The following is a 19,253-nucleotide window of genomic DNA, read 5'->3' on the forward strand; positions in this document are numbered from 1 at the left end:
AACAGCACATCCTGGTCGGTATGTATGCAAATGAGATTGATGACGTCATCCACTCACTATTTCTTTTGTATGTAATTACATGAAATATGAAACATTCTCATTTTCAAAGTGAAACAACAATTAATTCCACCCTGAACATGTGGAATTAGCATTGTTTAATATTATATGGTTCAGTCAAGTTGATCCTTATTGTAAAATCTGTAAAAAATGAAATATTGTATACCGTAAGTAACGGTCTATTAACCGCACCTTTTTCTCGGCGGGATAGAAGCAAAAGTCGGGGGTGTGGTTTATCCACGGTGACGGGTCTGAGCCAGCCCGCCGTAACCCCTCCCGAACATGTAAGACGTCTGCCAGTTCACAACACATCGAGTGGCCGGGCGTAGCCGCCCAGGGCAATGTCGTTTAGAGGGGTATGAGCCGCGGGTAATGAGAAGCGATTATTACGATCTTATCAAATATTGTCCATAACAAACGCACCCACCTTCATGACACTAATTTCGACTTTATTCTCGGTTCAAAGCAGCGAAGTTCCCTTTCAAAGAGACGCCAAGCATACTCGGTAATATTTTGTCACAGCTGAGCGAGCGCAAGAGTTAAGTTGATTGAGCTGAGCTAGCTTGCGTTGTATTGTGGTTATAGTGCGACTTAAGCTGGCGCTATTCATTTTAACCCTCGATCCCCTCCAAAGTCCCGTTTCGCGCCAGCTTATTTTTTCTTTCCCGTTTGCTTTTCATAAGATACCATGTACACCACACACGAGAGAGACGGCATGAAGCCTTAAAAACAACTGTAAAAAATGCAAATTTCTTTGTTTCTTGAACCTTCCTGTAATCCCGTATCCAAAATTCATGTTAGGACATCGAATGCTCGACAAATTCTGAAAGTGATTGTGAGTTTGTGATGCAAGAAATGGGAATGTTTCTTCCTCCTACGCCGGGAAAGACACAGATCATTATTTGATAAGATGTACTGGTACCGTATCGTAGTTTGCAATGTACAAGAACGGCAGTGCTGTGTGTGTGTACACTAAGACTGTGAGGTGAGTGAGTGAGTGTGTAAGTGGCCAATATTGTCGGGACCTTTCTTTCTTGCTAACATTTGTAGATGAATTGATCAAGAACAGCAGATTTCCGCATACCGGTAATCTCTTTGGATACTTTGAAATCTTTAACTTAGTTTATGTTTCTTCGTACCTCAAATATAATGTGAGAAGGATTTTTTTTTTTTAGTCCAAAGTTGGGGGTGCAGTTAATCCACGGGTGCGGTTTATAGTCCGTTACTTATGGTAATTCAAACAATAAAAACAAAAACAAATGGTGAGTGAGGGACATCATCGTCTGTCTCATTTGCATGTCACTGTGTTGTGCATATCACTCTTTTGTGATAAATAAGCAAAACTTTAAAATGTCATAACTTTTTTTATTTTACATCCGATTTTGATGAATCTTTCAGCACTATCCTAGTTTGATTTTTCTCTATTTATTCAAATCAACGTTTTTCTGGGATGGACTTGACCTTTAAGAAATTATTGACCAGTGCTTTTATCCAGTGTATCTTAGATGATAAAACTAGTTTTATGATGATTTGTTTGGCAGTTCTAACACTTTCCTTTATGTAAGTGGGACACCAAAAATTCCACAACGTAACACCATATTTCATGGAATCACCCATATCAATTAAGATCAAACAAATTTTTATTGGAAATTCCAAAACTTAAAGTGATTGGCTAACATTGATTTGACTTTAAAAAATCTGAGCTGGAAGGTCACACTTGTCACCTGTTTCTGTGATACGTTACAAAAATGAAGCCCAGAAAAAATTGCGTCCGAAAATCATTATTTAGTGCTTCAAAAAGTGAAATATAAAGTGACCGGAAACACCATCTTATTTTCATCCCATAGTCCATACCTGCCAACCATTCCGATTTTGGCGGAATTATACCGATTTTTTAGCCTCCATTCCGAATTCCGAATTTTTAAACCGAAATTCCGATTTTTGGGTCAATCAATATAGTGTTGAAATTATTGAAACGGCTGTATGATGCGACTAACGCATAAGCGGCTGTAACATACGACTAACGCATAAACAACTGGAGCGCACGGCTAAGTGCTAAGTGCACAGTTCCATTGCAATTGCATGTGAAAATTACGAGCAGCGCGCGGCCGATATTAGCGTTGACTTCCGGAACAAAATGGCGGCTGACATCGGCTCGCGAAAGTGCCAGTTTTCAGTGAGGACACGTTTTCAAAATCCACGAACATCGGAAAAACCGTGAAAAATTCACTTTTTTAGACCCCTTGTTTCCTAACTACGATGTATAGAATTAACGATGGTGATATTTTTGACGCGAAATATGGTGATTTAGTAAGAAAATTTCACTTTTTATTCGAGGTTTTGCCCTTTTCGCCGGATGATTTTGTATTGTGGAATGAGTTTTGTATTGTGGAATGAGTTAGTGAATGAGTCGTGTTTTGGTGTCTAGAGTGTGTTGGTAATATCATTGATGAGTCTGCTGACCGGCTGCTTAAATTACCCGGCCGCTCGGCCGGCCGCGCCGCGCACATGGGGAGGCTCTGCTGCAGTTACTCAAGTTAGATCTATCCCTACGCAATGTTAAAATTGATCTGTACTTTATTTTTTCGAATAATTGTCAAATTTGTGAGAAAGAAAGGAAATTATCAACTTTCGAGTCAAGTTGAGCCATCGGAGCTGAACGCCAAATCTACTTGCTTCGCTTGCCTAAACTCCCGGCGCCCGAGTTGCTGCGCCTCAGCCTCCCAGTCTCACCGGCGCACCGCAAGTGCAGTGGTGGTTGCGGGTCGGGCGTATGCCGCCGTAAGCTTCGGCTCCGTTTTTGTCATGGCTGAAAATCTGCTTTCTTATGCCAACAAGCACTTATCTAATAAAGTTTATGATATAACCTTGTCCTCAGTCACTACTCCTGTGTGGTGAAATATAAACATGAATAAGATGACAATGTTTGGCTTATTTTGATGCATATGATAGACTTGATATAAATGATAAATAAATGTTAGATTTTTTTGCACTCAGTTTTTAATACAGTAGGCCAACTTGAATCTGAATTAATGATACAAAATATCCCTTGGCCCAAAACTCAATTGTATTCTTGAAATTATTTTTTTTCTGATTAAAAAGAGAATCTTTCCAGAAACTTTCCAACAATAGAGGGCATCACAATTTATTAAAAAATTAAATTATTCCTAAGTCTATATAGATTTCAATGAAAACAAATCACACCTGAATGAAACTGGGTGTATTTTTTGTCACAAACGTGATATCTTCAAGACCTTTGTTTTAATGTTTAATTGACAAATGATATTATATTACATATAAGTAGACTAACGTTACATGTAGGTCATCCTGTGGTATGGTAAATAGGGTAAATTTGCTTTAAAAGGGGTAGAGAAATGCTAATTTTACATGCAGAAAATGCAGAGTCCCTACCATGGGAGGGGGAAACCATCTCGCGCGCGACCCGTTCGGGGCCCTCGTGGCTTTGATACTGATTTTTTATTATCAAAGGTTGGCAGGTATGCCATACACTTATGTGTTCTATTTAAGCGTCTTCAAGATGCCTAATTACAAAATTTGGGTTTTCCTTGTATTTTTAGCTTTTCATTCTCAATAATGGTTGTTTTCAGGGTTTTTTAGTTCTAATACATGTGCTTGTACACATGTTTCATCTTGGTTTGAGAATTTTTTAAATCGGCTACTACTAAATTCTATGGCTCTCGTTCTTTCAAAGTGTCAACTGCTGAGCTTTGGAACAACTTGCCTGATATTGTGAAATAGACTAACACTGAAGAATCATATAAGATAAGATATACCAGTACATGTACATCATTGATTATATGCTCCTCTGTAAATAGGTTTTTCCCTCTCTTATTTTCTTCTAAATCACATAGAGACGTACAGTAAATGTTATCACTGTGATTTGCGCTATATAAGCAATGTTTATTATTATCATTATTATTATTTATATTATTATTATTATCATTATTACTATTATTGTTATTGTTATTATTATTATCATCATCATTATTATTATTATTGTTAATATTACTATTATTATTATTTTCATTATTATTATTAATATTGTTCTAAAACAGCTACCCGATACATTATAGTACAGATGATTGAATATCAAATATCACATGACTGATAATGACCTTGAATCACCCAGCAATGAGGAAAAAAATATCATGACTCATATCCAATTTCCTTTGAAGTGCATAGAGATTTTGAGTGGTATGTTGCTGATAATATTAATCTTACATCTTCCCCTTTCTTCTCTCGCAGTACGACTCATCATATTTGTCCTGACTTGGGGATCGACTTTTGGCAAAATTCACTTCTGGCTTTTCCCGAACCTCTTGGCGGATGTCGGAATCAAAGAATCGTTTATGCCCTTTTATGAAGTTGAGTATATGACTAAAAAAGAAGACGATAAGACAGAAAAATCTAAGGAAGATTCAAACGATGATGAGAAAGGCAGCGAGGCGATGGAAGCCGAAGACCAGCCCAACCAAGAAACAACTCAAGATATCGGCCATGTTGAAAATATTCCTGAAAATATTGGTGATACGGAAGAAAGGTATTCGGACCAAGCAGGAACTCCGCCCGAAAATTCTGACATTACTGAAGAGAGAAGTGTTGAGAGCGGGGATGCAGACGAAGTCGATGACGATGAGGAAGACGATGATGATGATGATGATGATAACGGAGATGACTTTGAAATGATCAATGAGGAAGAAATTTCTGAAGTATGCGACGGAAGCGGGGGGTCACAGCATGAAGAGGAAGAGGAATGAATCTGTTATTTTTACGTTAACCTTGATGTAATCACAACGACCATTCTATCTTTTAAATGTTTGCCTTTATTCGTGCCGTTATGTAAGCTGTTTCCTCGATTAGTGCGATTCATGTATTTCCGTATTGTTTCATAGGCATAGCTGCTTGTGAACTTGATCAGTGTGACTTATATGATGGTTGTGCATTTTGAGTTTCCTCAAATAAAAAATCGCACCAATTGTCATAATGGCATAACTTATTCCATATGTACCATTGAGCATCACCAATCGATACGCAGGGTGCAGAAATTATTAAGCGCCTTTTACATTGACACTCTCAAGCGCTTTACAAATGTAATACTGAGAAATTACCCTATTGGTAAGATTCAGGCATCCCTCGCTCAAAGGAACACAAATTCTCCACTCCCTTGGTTTGGTTCTAGCATGGTGCCTCCGTGATGCCCATTGCATTGACAATGTCTGTAAGCACTTTACAAATCGTTGTGTCAGTGCAAGAGTGCCTTTAACACCACACTTTCGTGCAATGCATGCATGCATGCAAAAATGCCCTTAGCAGCACTCGTAAGGGCCCTGCATAAAGGTGTTTTGCTATAAGGGCATTCTTGCACCGACACAATGAAATATAATACAACCGGTGTCCGTTTCATAAACAGAAATAACAAAGGTACGTTTGCCATTATGGCAGCTACCATAATAGGGATCAGCAGCTAATCAAAATCAAGGTTTCCATGGAAGTTGCAAATATGGCAAAGTTACAACAGTTATAACTCTGAAACGGTTCCAGGACATTTGCTCCGGCGATGATTGCTCCGATGTTAATTCCACACACTAATCGAATGACCAACTTCAACCTTGGATGTAACACGATACCCTATCCTAAACTTAACCCTCACGTATCATAAATCCCTATTCCAACCCCAACTCTTACACAAAATAAATCCAGGAGCAATTGTCGCCGGGGCAAATTTTGTCACCCTATGAAACGGGCCCAAGATTTGCAAATAATCAAACGCAATTTGGTTCTTAACCAATCAGAAGGGAGCATCATGTAGGACTTGAACACAACTCTGTGCAACAGACCCCTTTAGATGTATGATAAAGCAAGCGGAGCATGAAACCATGGATCGAGGTTGAAATTTGGTGTTCGAGTACATGTACATGTTTGTAGTACCCTGTTTCGAGCTATCATAATTCAGAAGGGCATTAGGTTTGCATTGTGTTCATCCATTTTTTCGTCTGTGATGAAATGATTAGCTACCTTTTTTTTCAATTCAATTTCATTATAGTTCAATGTTTTATCCATTATTTGTTTGCAATCCTACTACTGTACATTGCAAAATTATACACTTGATTAGATGTGTACTGTACAAATTTTAATGCAGGGCAATAAATGACAACTTACAGAAGAAAAATGGTTGAAGGCTTGCTTACATAGGGCGAGGCAGTTCTACAAAACAAAGCTTGCCATCATTTCCTGTACAAATCAATATTTGTATGAGGTGACAAAGTTTGTCACAGACACTGGCTACAAAACTCCAACAACTGAGAACCAATTGAATTTTACTTTTCAATAATTGGTGAATAAAGTTTTGTCTAGAGTTGCTCTGGGGAGTGTTTCATCAACATTTTTGTCTGACAAGTTGTCAGATCTGACATCTTTCTCTGATGATGATTGGCTGAAAGGTACTGTTACTATGGTAACTGTCGGATAAAATGGGACTTGTCGGATAAAACGTCTGACAAGTCCTTTCATGAAACGCTCCCCTGAACAGCTCATCGTAACTCGTGCCATCATGATGTCATGAATTAATACTGTTTAACTTTGGTCACTATTTTTAAGACTTGAAGGCAGATGAGTACATGTGTTTTTTCCTAAATTTTGTACTTACTAGTATGAAAGATATATTTGTCCAAAGCCTAAGAGCACCTTTTCTACCCTCAATACTATAGTTACTATTTCAGGAAATTTTTGCATGTTATTTATTATCTTTACAGCTATACAGTTATTGCACTCTACTCTATTTCTTCAATATATAAATATACCACGCTTTTGTTTATTAACTTTAATTTCAGGATAAAAAAATAACATGTTTTATAATTAAGAAGAGGAAACATTTATTCATCTACTACATTAAGTGATGACATTACAGTGCTACATTCATGTAAATGACTTAAAAATTATTTTTTCTTCGGAAACTTTCATAGAATTATGAGAGCAACCAGTGCTTTAATGAAATCTTAATATGCATATTCATTTGTGTACTCTGACCAGTGTAATTAGTTGATTACAAACCTATGCCAGTCACTCCGGTCAAACCGACTTCAGACCGACCAAATCAATTACGTTATTTCCAATGGCATATCATCGGTCGGTTTGGAGTCGGTTTCGTTGGTCTTACTGTAGCATAGATGAGGTTTTGTGAATCGGGGGCCCTGGGAACTGTCTCATAATCTGTTATGGAAAGCACAATTTAATAAAGTTTCCACTACAAATTCATACTACTGTATTATAAAACAAATAATGCACATGTTTAAATCTGTTATATTAGTGGTGATGCAGGCATCTTGGGTATTTACAGTGTCATGCGAAAGTGGTGTGTATGTCAGGCTTAAATCACGAAAGGACCAATTGATTTTATAGATCACATTTTATAAGAACTCATTATTACTGAGTTTGCTATCAATGTCAACTATCATGGCAACACTGCTTCCAGCCAATCAAAATCTAGCATTTTACTGGAGTTATTGGTGAGTTTCACTCTGGAGAATTTCATGCTCCAAGAACCTGGTACAGTGCATGTGTTTTCCCTTTTTTTCAATATATTTTCTCTTTGACTTGTAATTCTAAGATCTTATATTTTTAATTATAATTATGACTGAACTGTTCTAACAAAGAAAGTCATTATCTTAATCAGGAATTGAGATATAATTCTCTAGAGTTTCTCAAGAATTACCATGATTGGGCACAACTGGTTATTCAAGACATCTACGCATCCATTATTTACAACTAGAAATTAATATCCCCCCAAGTGAAAACAAACCTATGTGGCATTATTTGTTCATTGTATGTCAAATCAGTGCTTTTATAACTTATACATGTTTCATTTCTTCTTGTGCTTGTAGCAGGTGTATGAGCTCCCATTCATATCTGTTCAATACTTATATCTAATAGTTAGATGGATAATAAAACATATTTGAATTGCAATGAAAGTGTGTTTATATTTATATTTGATCATATATGTTTGTGTTTTTATTTAAGTTGGTGTTGTGTCAATACCAACACCAACCATACACTACTTGAAATACAGGTGAACCAAAGTTACACTTGGTGCTGATAAACTTTAATATCCCTGCCAGTGGCGTTCCACTTGTTTATTTTTTGGATGAATTAAAATTATGCAGAGATTTATAACACTCAAATGACTCCAAGAATTGACATGTGCTCAAGTTTAATCATAACATTGCATACTGGTACTTGTAAATGGGAAAGCACTGAAAAATAAAACATTGATCAATCTTACAACTAGAAAATGCATTGGAAAAACATGATGTTACTGTTTATATTACGACATAAATTGTTTCATTTCTAGGAAATTATTCCCTAAAATTTGACTTGTAAATAACGAAACAATCACCAAACAGTTTAGGAAAAAATGTACAAATTTGGCAATCCCAATATCAGCATAATTTACTATACAATTGTGCAATAAAACTGTTATGGATTATTTAATATAACCGGATGCAAGAAATACATGTACTTGTATGTTAACAATTTTTTTAAAAATCCGATGGGAAAGGTGGTTAGATTGTAGTTTAAAGATTAGAAGTTTTTTTTCTTCTACAAACTAGCAATTACTGAATACCACTCTCACACATTGAGTCATTCTGCTAAAGCCAAATAAATTGTTAGTTTATTTCAATCAAAAAGTTCATATTTATAGCAAAAAACTTTGGTGTTTTAGGCGGCTTTTACCCATATGTAGCACCAGCAGAAGCGCAGGAAGCAGTTTGACAACATTCTACCCATATGTATTGTTTTCAGATGAAAAAAAAAAAGAATTTTATCAGATGATATCATACAATTTACATATAATACAACATAAATAGTTCCACTACAGCTTACACTAATTGATTAACATCCATACTCTTCACAAAATGATGTTACAGAAAAAGAGGGCAAGAAAATAGTAAATGATCGTTTATCAATATATTATATATATATAAATAAGTTTGTAAGTATTGAATCCTCACTAAGAGTTGTAACGAAATGTTTTCTTTCAGATATCTTTAGCACTAAGTCAAAAAGAGTTGTGCAAAATAATACAAATAATGTAAAGTAATCGCATGAATAATAATTTGTTTTCCAATATTTGCACTAGATAAGAGTTTCAAAAATATGAATGAAATAATCACATAATCATTAATTTGTTAATCAAAATATGCACTAGATAAAAAAAAGAGTTGCCAAAAATAAGAATGAAATAATCACATAATCAGCATTTTGCTAACAGTTGCACTAAATGAAAAAGAGTTGTAAAAAATACAAAGAACAACAAAATAATTACATAACTAATTTGGTTTTCAATATTTGTTCCTCCCTCTTTGACCTAAGCTACTGGGGTTAAAGGTTAGAAGATTGACCATTACGTCAATAAAAGGTATGTCGGTACTCATTTTATACAAATGAAGACGTTGCTTTAAAATCATAGCAATTGCCAGAGAATAACATATCTCAAAAATCCATAATTCATTCTACATAAATAAGTGTACAGCTAAATACAATAAAAACAACCATATTTCATTGTAAAAATTTCAGTGAATTAAAGTGCAAATTTATTCATTATTCTGGACCTCGTTTCAGAAGTTGTGATTGAATCAACCAATCAATTGCAAGTTTGAAAATTAATCTCAAATATAGCTAAGAGTGAAATTATTTGGTCATTCTTCTGGATCTCATATCATATATTGATATTTTTTTTTTCAAAGAAAGCATTAATTCAAAATTTCTCCAAAATACATCATGTTATCCATTACATACAGTAGTATACATGTTTATTATTGAGATCAATATTAAAGATGAGAGCAACAAGAGTTTGGGTTGAAAAATTAATACATGTGCATATGCCTACAAATATATATTTCCTAATTTTTCAATTAATTACAACTTATTTAATTTCAACTTATTACAATTGGAAGTTCATATACATGAACATATCACCAACATTTGACTGACATATGAATAAATAAACCTTATAAATTTGTTCAGAATGATTATTTCATGTTCTTGCTTGTTCAACTTTTCATGGAGAGGGGAAGTTCTCCCTGATATGAATTAGGTTTCGTAAAATGAAAACAAAAGCTGAGAAACAAGACCAAATTATTATGACGATTCGACCAAAACCCCACAAAGAATAGCAGTTCTATTTTTCAACTTATGATGTCATTCAGCTATTGTGATACCACAATGTGATATGACTTTGTGAAACCTTGTACCATTAAAAAAAAAAAACCTGGTACCTATCAATGCGCAAGTTTCAAGAGAAGAAAATGCAGTGTTGTATCCCAACCTTAGGCAATTGCACAGGGGGCGGTCAATTTAGTTAAAATCTAAGAGCAGACTGGTTATTCAGTGGTTGTGCTAAATGTGTATACAACTGAGCTATTAATATACACACATTAAAAAAGCTCCATAGTCAACTGAAAAGAAAGAAGTAAAAACTATTGCACTATCTTCAGGCTCCTAACTATTTCATAGGTTTTTCTTTCATAAATAATAACAAGATTTCTAGCACCAAGAAAAAGACCGAAAAAAGGAAACAACTGATGGCCATAACAAAATACATGTACAACAGCCTGTCCAAAAATAAATACAGTGACATTGAATAAGTAAATAAACATTGAATAACTGACTCAAAATGCACGGAATGAAAATTTTAGTTTTCTAAAAAAAATACTTCATGAGATAACACCAGAGGAGCATTTCACAAAAAAAAGACGGTTATTTTCACTGAGAACTGTTATAAGCTACTGAAATCCTTGAATCTGATTGGCTCAGAAGACATTGAAAATCACTATTTTCTTCAGGAAATCATCACCAGGACAGTTTTAAAAACAATTTTGTTTTAGCTTCAGTGTACCGACAATCAAATACATAATAAAGTGCATGGAAAATATAGCCACATTTAATCTTAGGGATTAATATAGAATTTGTCTCCAAACATACAGGATATGATTATGATATAATAAAAGGCAGAAAAACCTACTTAAAATGCTAAAATTTACAATATTAGGACATGATACCTGCTCTACAAAATATACAAATTAAAAAAGATTGCTAAATTGTATTTCACTTTCTCCTTTAAGATAGATTTTATAACCTAAAAAAAAAATCATATTTCTAAAACTAGGTAATCACTATGATTGCACATGTATTTTATTTCATCTTTTATTAATATATTGACACATTTTATGAAATGTATTTCCTTCTGTTCAAAGATAAAGGTTAATAATATTGTTCCACACAGAGTAGCATATATATATCACCAGTGCTGGCTTGCATTTGTCGACTCTGGTCGACAAATCCTTGACAATCCTCAAGAAGAATGTACCTTACTAATCCTACATTGTGTTCTCTTAACACATACGGATTTAGATTCATCGCTGTTGAGAATGCTATTACATTACATTTTTTCTATTAAAATGCCATTGGCAACCTCTGATATTATTCCACCAGTCTCTGGTTTCATAAAGCAAAACAAAAAGAGATCAACAAAAATATCACTGGCTTCTACAAGTTTTATACAACTGACATGGTTACATTTTGTACAATGCTCAGTTGAAATCATTCATAACACAATTTGCTTCAAACAATATTATCCAACTCTTAATACACCACAAATACTCACTTGTATAATTCAATTTCTAAGGGAGAATAGAGAGTAAGGCTGAAAGTTGGAACACATATAAAACTGATGATATGATTTTTTTTTTGCTAATTGGCAAATGAAAGACATTTCAAATATCTGCATTGCTGGGTTTTTACCCTGTACTACAAATTAAAGCCAACATTTTCACGGTGGGTTCCTATATTTGGCTCATTAAGCGTGTCAAACATTATTTTAAAAATCACAAATGAAAAAAACAAACATTAGGCCTGGAAACACAAATGTTAGTAGTTGATCACAGGATGTTTTTTTAATGATCGATTCCATTGACCTCAATGTATAATTGATCATAAAATTAAATCAAACAACTACTCACTTAGTTTTGTGTTGAGGGACACAGACCCAGAAAAATAACTTGGGTGCAATCAATATAATCAATTAGACAATACAAACAAATGATGCACGTATAACATGAAACACAGGCCATACCGTCAAGATACACATTATACATTTCAGAATGTATGGGGTCTGGGAATTTCCTTCCGTATTTCATCAGCTATGGAACTTTCTTCCACTTTTTGGTGAAGTTTAAACGCTTCACACTTTTATATCTCATCAAACACGGAGATGGGTGTCACATACGACTTTACACACGACTGGAGCATGTTCTTGGGTGCTAAGTCAGCTACTGTACATAGGGACATATCATTTAGCACAAGGGTCACCAGTCATGACTGGAACATGTTCTTAGGTGCTCAGTCAGATACATAGGGATATATCAGTTAGCACAAGAAAGGGTCACCAGTCATGACTGGAACATGTTCTTACATGTAGGTGCAAAGTCAGCTACATAGGGTTATATCATTTAGCACAAGAAAGGGTCACGTTGTGCAACTTATGAGTAGCTTTCTGAAGCATAATGCAGTGAAACAATGCAAGTTGTCATTGATTCACATGAAAAAAAAAAAAAAAAAAAAAAGTTTATGTTTGCTGGTAGTCATGTGCTATCCAAGCACATCTATCTATGTTTTGCAGCAGAGCATGATCATCTTATTGATAATCATTGCCCACTTTCAAAGAATACCCTTATTGCCAAATGCTCAAAGAAAACTTCAATATATTGCAGCATAGTATACTAGTCCATACACTATCATTTGAAATCTTTACAATAAATAAATAAGGCGTAAAAATAATGATCCATTTCTCCAGTTGAGAGTGCCAGCATTTTAAAACCAAGGTTTGAAGCACAGCATTGTCAGAAAATAATCACTAAAGCCTTTTATGCAATGCAATTTCATAATATAAGATTTGAATATAACACAAAATATCAAACCATGCATTTTCCACCTTTCATGGCATTGAGGGGAATACAACAATTTTAAAAGGACATTCTCAACCGAAGAGCGTGTCTCCAGACGGACCAGGTATCGTAATGCCGTGATGATGCATGACGAAGAGCGCCACCACACCGGCCCCTAGCACCAGTCCGACGACGACCACCGTCAGAAGCAACCAGCGCCAGCTCCACTTGTAGCGGGCCGGAGCGAAGCAGCCGAGAAACGCCGCGCAGGACGTCAGAGTGTAGATAATGGACACAAGGGTGTTGAGGGCCACGATCTGACCGAACTTGGCGAAGAGCTGGACAGTAGTGAAGCAAAGCGGAATCGCAGCGATGATGGTAGTGAGGGCGCTAGATAGGATGGATACACCGATGGTACTGATGGAGTGGATGGTCCGCTGTTGACGGATCTGTCTTGCACTCTAGAAAATGAAAAAATTAAATAATAAAAAATAATGAAACTATCACACCCCCCAAAAAAAACCAATATGTCACTCATAATTGATAACAGTGTATATGATTTAAAAAGGTAAATCCATTTACAGGGCTGATGCCCATAGATGATTGAATCTAACAATTTAATGTTATCTGAAAATAAAAGAGCAATTCTTCATTGCTTCACTGATACCTAACTTTTACCTGAGGTCATCTATGACTCCATAAAGCCATTTGACAACAGATACAAATTTACAAATCCATTTCCTATTTTTCTGAAAAGTTCTAACAAGAAAAGGTAAGATGAAACTCAATTTAATAAAACAGTTATATATGCACAATACAAGTAATATACAAATGGATATTCAACATTTTCAATCCCACTTGATGAAAATTTCAGCATAATGTTTGTTTCACTTTTCTTCCTATATCAAAATAATTTTTAGATTTTATTTTTTTTGGGGGTAGACATGACCTTAGAATGAAACCAACCTTTCCGGAATCCATCTTGACCTGACTTCCAGCGACCCGATAACCCTCGACAAGATGGATGCAGTAATCGATGGAAGAACCGACGAGGATAGACAGTGATACAGCTTCTACAGCACCCATCTGCCAGCCTAACAGATAAAACATACTAACAACGACTAAGATCACACCTGAAAGAAAAGAAAGTGAAATTTCATCATCATAATGTGATGTTTGTGGGGGGGGGGTTGACAAGGTCACAGCTTCAACGGCCTCCATCTGTCATCCTAACAGATAGAACATACTAACGACCACTAAGATCACACCTGAAAGAAAAGGAAGAGGAATTTCATCATCATAATGTGATGTTTGTGGGGGGGGGACGGAGGATTGAGAGGGACACAGATTCAACGGCCCCCATCTGCCATCCTAACAGATAGAACATACAACAACTATTAAGATCACACCTGGGGCCCAATGCATAAAAGTTACTATTATGGTAACTTTGCCATCCAATGGTAACCTCAATGAAATCCTTGATTTTGATTGGCTATTGAACCTTGTAACCATGGTAGTTACCATTGGATGGCAAAGTTACCATAATAGTAACTTTTATGCATTGGGCCCCTGAAAGAAAATAAGTGGAATTTCATTCTCCAAATGTGCCAGAGTCAGAGCAGAGGATCGTTTTACAAAGATTGATGATTTATCCAGTTATACGGAAGTGCTTTATAAGTAATACAAGCGCATCATCATAATGAAAAACTCATCCCAATCATACAAACATCTGAGATCAATGCCCAAATGCAGTTCTGACTCAAGGATAAGGAGTATACATGCTTGTAGAATGCTTTGCACATGTTAAAATTATCTTGACAAACTATTGCCATTTTGGCGATTGATTGTAAACATTTGTGTTATAGAGCCCACATTGTTTCTATCGATCCCCTCTTAAAACATGATTTAAGCAATGTGATAAAGCATGATACAAAGCTAGTACAAGTATAAAAATTTCCCCAACTGAATTATTTCTATAAATGCCCTCCAGGGCTCCATCTCACAAATAACTACGATTGATCCAATCAATCGCAATTATGGAAGCCTATCAATGTCATAATTCTTTATACAGGAAATGTACCTAAATTTCTCTTTGGAAACACAGAAAAGCACACTAATTTGTCAAAACAATGATGCATATACAAGTATACATCATATTTCATTAACAATTGGAATTTCTGGCTTACCAAGCATAGTCTTGATTGATCAGATCAATCGCAACTCTTTGTAAGATGGGGCCAGAGCTACAATGTATAGAATATGCCATAACTTCAAAATGGTTCTGCATCTTCCATTACAAATGGCAACTTCAATTTAATAACAGAATCAATAAAATATAACGTACATGTATGATTTACTGATTTTTTTTTTCAAATTGAATTGAATCAAACCGATATACGCATATACTCACCAGCTATTGTTAAGAATGCTATGAGTAGGATTGTTACATGAGCGGTGAAGAGAGCCACAGCTATGACACAGACAATGAGAGAGAATGCTACACCGTATATAGCACTGGTTACACCTAAAAAGAGTAAGAAAATATGGAATAAAATGGGTAATGATAGGGAGAATACATCAGAACAACTGACAAAAGTGTAGACTTTCAAAAAGATGACACTTCCATTTTCTTATTACATAACCTTTCTGCCAATGGTCTGGCAACTTTATCATCATGCAATGGTAGCTATGTAACCTTTTTTTAATGTAATATTCTACCCCTGTAATGATTTTGAGCATTTCCATCAAATCCCTCCTTTTTTACCAATTCATTGTTCCATTTTCATCAATAATACTCATTACCTTCTCTTACCAATTACCTACTTTGTAATATATTTACATGTTTATATGTTCAGGGACAGCATTATAGATCTTGTCCTCACAGCTGATTGTCATTCCGATGAAATGTCTTAGTTTGAAATGTTTTGTCTACGTTTTTTCTTTTGCAATTTTATGATAAATTAAATAATTTGAATCAAGTTGCATACTTGAACAATGTGGTCCCAGTACAATACCTATGCCTCAGTAGTCAATGGGTGATTTCAAATCCGGTGTTAATGTTGGTGTTGGAATTTGGATTGCTTCCCCTATCTCAAAATCTATTCTGAGTTTGTAAACCTGATCCAGATCACATTATTGACATCTCAAAAACTAGTTATTGACTCTTCAGGACCATCTTCATTTTATGTTTGGTGTTATTTATCGTGTAAACATTGACCCAACACCAACACCAATACGTCAACACTGAACTTGAAATAACCCAATGGCCTGTAATCTGATAGCAGGTTTAACTTTAACTCAGGTTTAAAGTTGTGTTTTAAGTATGGGAAGCCAAAAGTATCAAATTTTTTATTAATTTGTACGTTTCTTATTTTTACTATGCTCTTTCCTGATTCATCGATGGCTAAGACAATAATCTATTTATACTTCCTAGACAATTATGAATGATTTGAGAGCCAAATGAGCTGAATATGATATCTCTACTGTTAGTGATTTAGGTAACAATTGGCTATCCATACTTAAACCACAACATTAAACCTGAGTTTAAGTTAAACCTGCTATCAGAATACGGGCCAATGGGTTCATTCCTTACCTATGATCTCCATGAAGACTTGCTCCCAGTAATCACACGTCTGGAAAGCCGACATTAAACCAGCTCTCTCATCCTCCGTCAGGTTCTCTTTCACTCTAACAATAGCCTTTTCCCACGCATTGTAGTCCTTGTAGGCCTCAAAGCTTGATTTGCCTTCGTAAATTTTCTGAAGAAAGGAACAAAATATTTGGCAAATAATAATGAAATGCATTGGTAAAAATTCAGAAAGCTTGAATCCATACATATATATCCACTATTATGGTCTTCTTCAGGTGCAAATTCATGAGTTCATTTTACGATCTATACAAACATGACTTCATTTTTATAGATCTATACACACACGAGTTCATTTTAGGATCTATACAAACTTGAGTTGAAACTATTGCCTGATTATTTTGATAATCTAGGTGCGATAAATCAGAGGCCTCAGAGTTCAAGGATAGATTATATAATGGTCAAGTGAAATTTTGAATCTTGAGAGAAGTTTTGAGGTATTCTAGATGATCAATTTTTACAATACCTATTGTACTATTTTGCAAATGAAAAAGATAATCCTGTACGGATCCCCCCCCCCCCACACACACACATTGGCATTTTGGGACAGCAAAGTCAGTGTTATACATGTATTAGTTATAATTTCTTGAACAAAATGACAAAATTAAGGAGATAAGACGATGAAGATGTTAAGAGGACATGGCATCTGGAAGTAGATGGCATAAGAGGCAAAGAAAGGCTAGAGATTTACATGGAAAGATATGGTAAAGGAAAGGAGGAAGGTTGGTCTGAACGAGGATACTTGAGACAGGAGAGGGAGGCAACATGGTGCAGGCGTCATCTATCCTTTTTAAGAAAGAAAATGCTGACTGAAATAATTTATGATGAAACAGGAAGTACATGTAGATAAAATGGTTGTATAGACCTATTGGGAATTTACCAACGAAAGGAGTAAAAATTTTCCCAATGCTTACCGACTCGAAAGCCATGGCAAACCAGACAAGATCATGACCGATAATATGAGCCTTGGCATGTGACCTTTGACCTGCTATGAGCTTAGGTCGCGGGATGTCGTTGCACTCATCGGGTAGTCTCAACCCATAGATCTGAAGCATGGTGAAGTACTGTGAAGGGAAGCACTCGGCCCCACCATCCAGGACCAGGTCTCGGTTGTTCCCGATCATCTTGCAGATCTTACACAGTGCCCCCACAGTCTGAGCACGGAGAGGCGTGAAGTCCAGGTCATAAATGACAGTGCCCTAATGGGGGGAGGAAGCATGTTGGAGTAGAAATGATCACATGAACTCATTTAAAACGTCTAATTATAGGGGGTTTAAAATGGTATTCATGGTAAACCACCTCTTGTATCAGAGTGGAAGTTCCATCAATTTTTTTTTTTTTGGGGGGGTGGCATATATTCTATGCCATTTTATAGAAATGTGAATGAAATAATGCTTCTGAATAACAGTTCAAGGGAAAATTCATTTTACAATCCTAGAAAAATAAAACTGAGCAAATTAATGATACACGCACACCATATGCGAAAACAGATTTCATGTGATACCTCAAAAACTTAAACACAAAATTTCGTAACAACTATCGTTAAATGGGTTTTCTAAAATGTTCATTCAGTACATTTTTCTTTTTTTTACACAAACAGATTTCAGAATGGCCTTTCTAACACTATCCCTATATCTTAGATGAAATAAGGCCAGGAGCGAATATTGTGTCACCCTTACCTTATCTTCGTTGAGTACGTGGTGTGTCGTAACATTCGTCTTGTTGATACCCTCGATACCGAATACCAGGAAGACTGTTGCCATGTTGTCAAGTACGGGTCTGCTCGCGACACTGCCGCACATGATGTTCGTGACACAGGGGTCGTAACCTTTGCCCGGAGAGGAAGGATCAATAAAAACCTCATCATGATGTTCAGGGGTCGGTGGGATGATTGGAGGACCTGTCAAAATATGGTGGATAGTTATTTCAATAGAGCATTTATCAATACTCTAAAATGTAATTAATATTTTAAAATGCAGCTAGAATGCAGACCTGGAACAGACTTCTCATTATGCATAATATTATCACTATTATTATAATCATTAAAGCAAAAAAAAATTAATAGTACTGAAGCACGTTAGGAAAAAAATTGCTGATATTTAGTAAGGCTTTAATAGTAGCAAAACCTTGTACATATACATTATAATAAAGATAATAATAAAAATATATAACAAAATAGAGTACGCCTTTTATCTAGTTTCCTATTCAGAGGCGCAGAGGGAATTATTACACAGAAGATAGAAATGAAGCATATCATGCATAACACAAAAAGTTGGGAGTCTAGAACTGTTAATGGGTTATAAAAGATTGAGCCATCCAGAATGCTTTGATAAGGGGTATATTTGACAGAAGACGGGATAAAATTTGCAAAGAAAGCAAATGAGAATATTGTATTTCTCTGGATGATCTACAAGATGCAGTTTAGATGCGGTGTCGTGAAGCTATAGTGGACATGCATGCTTGTGTGCAGCAATATACCAATAATACATAATCATCGAGTCCATTACTATTATATAAACAAGGTACCAATAACATTTTTACATGAGAGTTTGTAGTTATTATAATACCCAAACAAAATGTATTAATAA

At 35.5% G+C, this 19,253-nt stretch overlaps 2 protein-coding genes across 5 annotated transcripts in view; one reads left to right on the top strand and one right to left on the bottom strand.

Moving 5' to 3' along the window:
• Positions 1–8,045, top strand: part of LOC129276676 (translocation protein SEC62-like) — a 41,378-nt gene extending 33,333 nt beyond the window's left edge. For both annotated transcript variants that reach the window (XM_064109514.1, XM_064109513.1), the window contains one exon: positions 4,324–8,045. In XM_064109514.1, coding sequence (XP_063965584.1) covers positions 4,324–4,835 — 512 coding nt within the window. In that variant the 3' untranslated portion in view covers positions 4,836–8,045. The remainder of the gene's footprint in view (positions 1–4,323) is intronic.
• A 1,610-nt stretch (positions 8,046–9,655) lies between these two features.
• The window catches only part of LOC129276674 (protein dispatched homolog 3-like), a 49,741-nt gene continuing 40,143 nt past the window's right edge, over positions 9,656–19,253 (bottom strand). For 2 of the 3 annotated variants that reach the window (XM_064109511.1, XM_064109510.1), the window contains exons 12-17: positions 18,345–18,565; positions 17,580–17,864; positions 16,612–16,777; positions 15,430–15,543; positions 13,986–14,152; positions 9,656–13,480 (exon numbers count right to left, since the gene is read on the bottom strand). In XM_064109511.1, the coding sequence (XP_063965581.1) occupies positions 13,112–13,480; positions 13,986–14,152; positions 15,430–15,543; positions 16,612–16,777; positions 17,580–17,864; positions 18,345–18,565 (1,322 nt within the window). In that variant the 3' untranslated portion in view covers positions 9,656–13,111. Of the gene's footprint in view, positions 13,481–13,985; positions 14,153–14,222; positions 14,288–15,429; positions 15,544–16,611; positions 16,778–17,579; positions 17,865–18,344; positions 18,566–19,253 lie in introns of those variants that run through there. The other variant, XM_064109512.1, reaches the window with a different exon arrangement.

The sequence above is a fragment of the Lytechinus pictus genome, chromosome 14 (assembly GCF_037042905.1).
Source record: "Lytechinus pictus isolate F3 Inbred chromosome 14, Lp3.0, whole genome shotgun sequence".
In the NCBI taxonomy this organism is placed as follows: domain Eukaryota; kingdom Metazoa; phylum Echinodermata; class Echinoidea; order Temnopleuroida; family Toxopneustidae; genus Lytechinus; species Lytechinus pictus.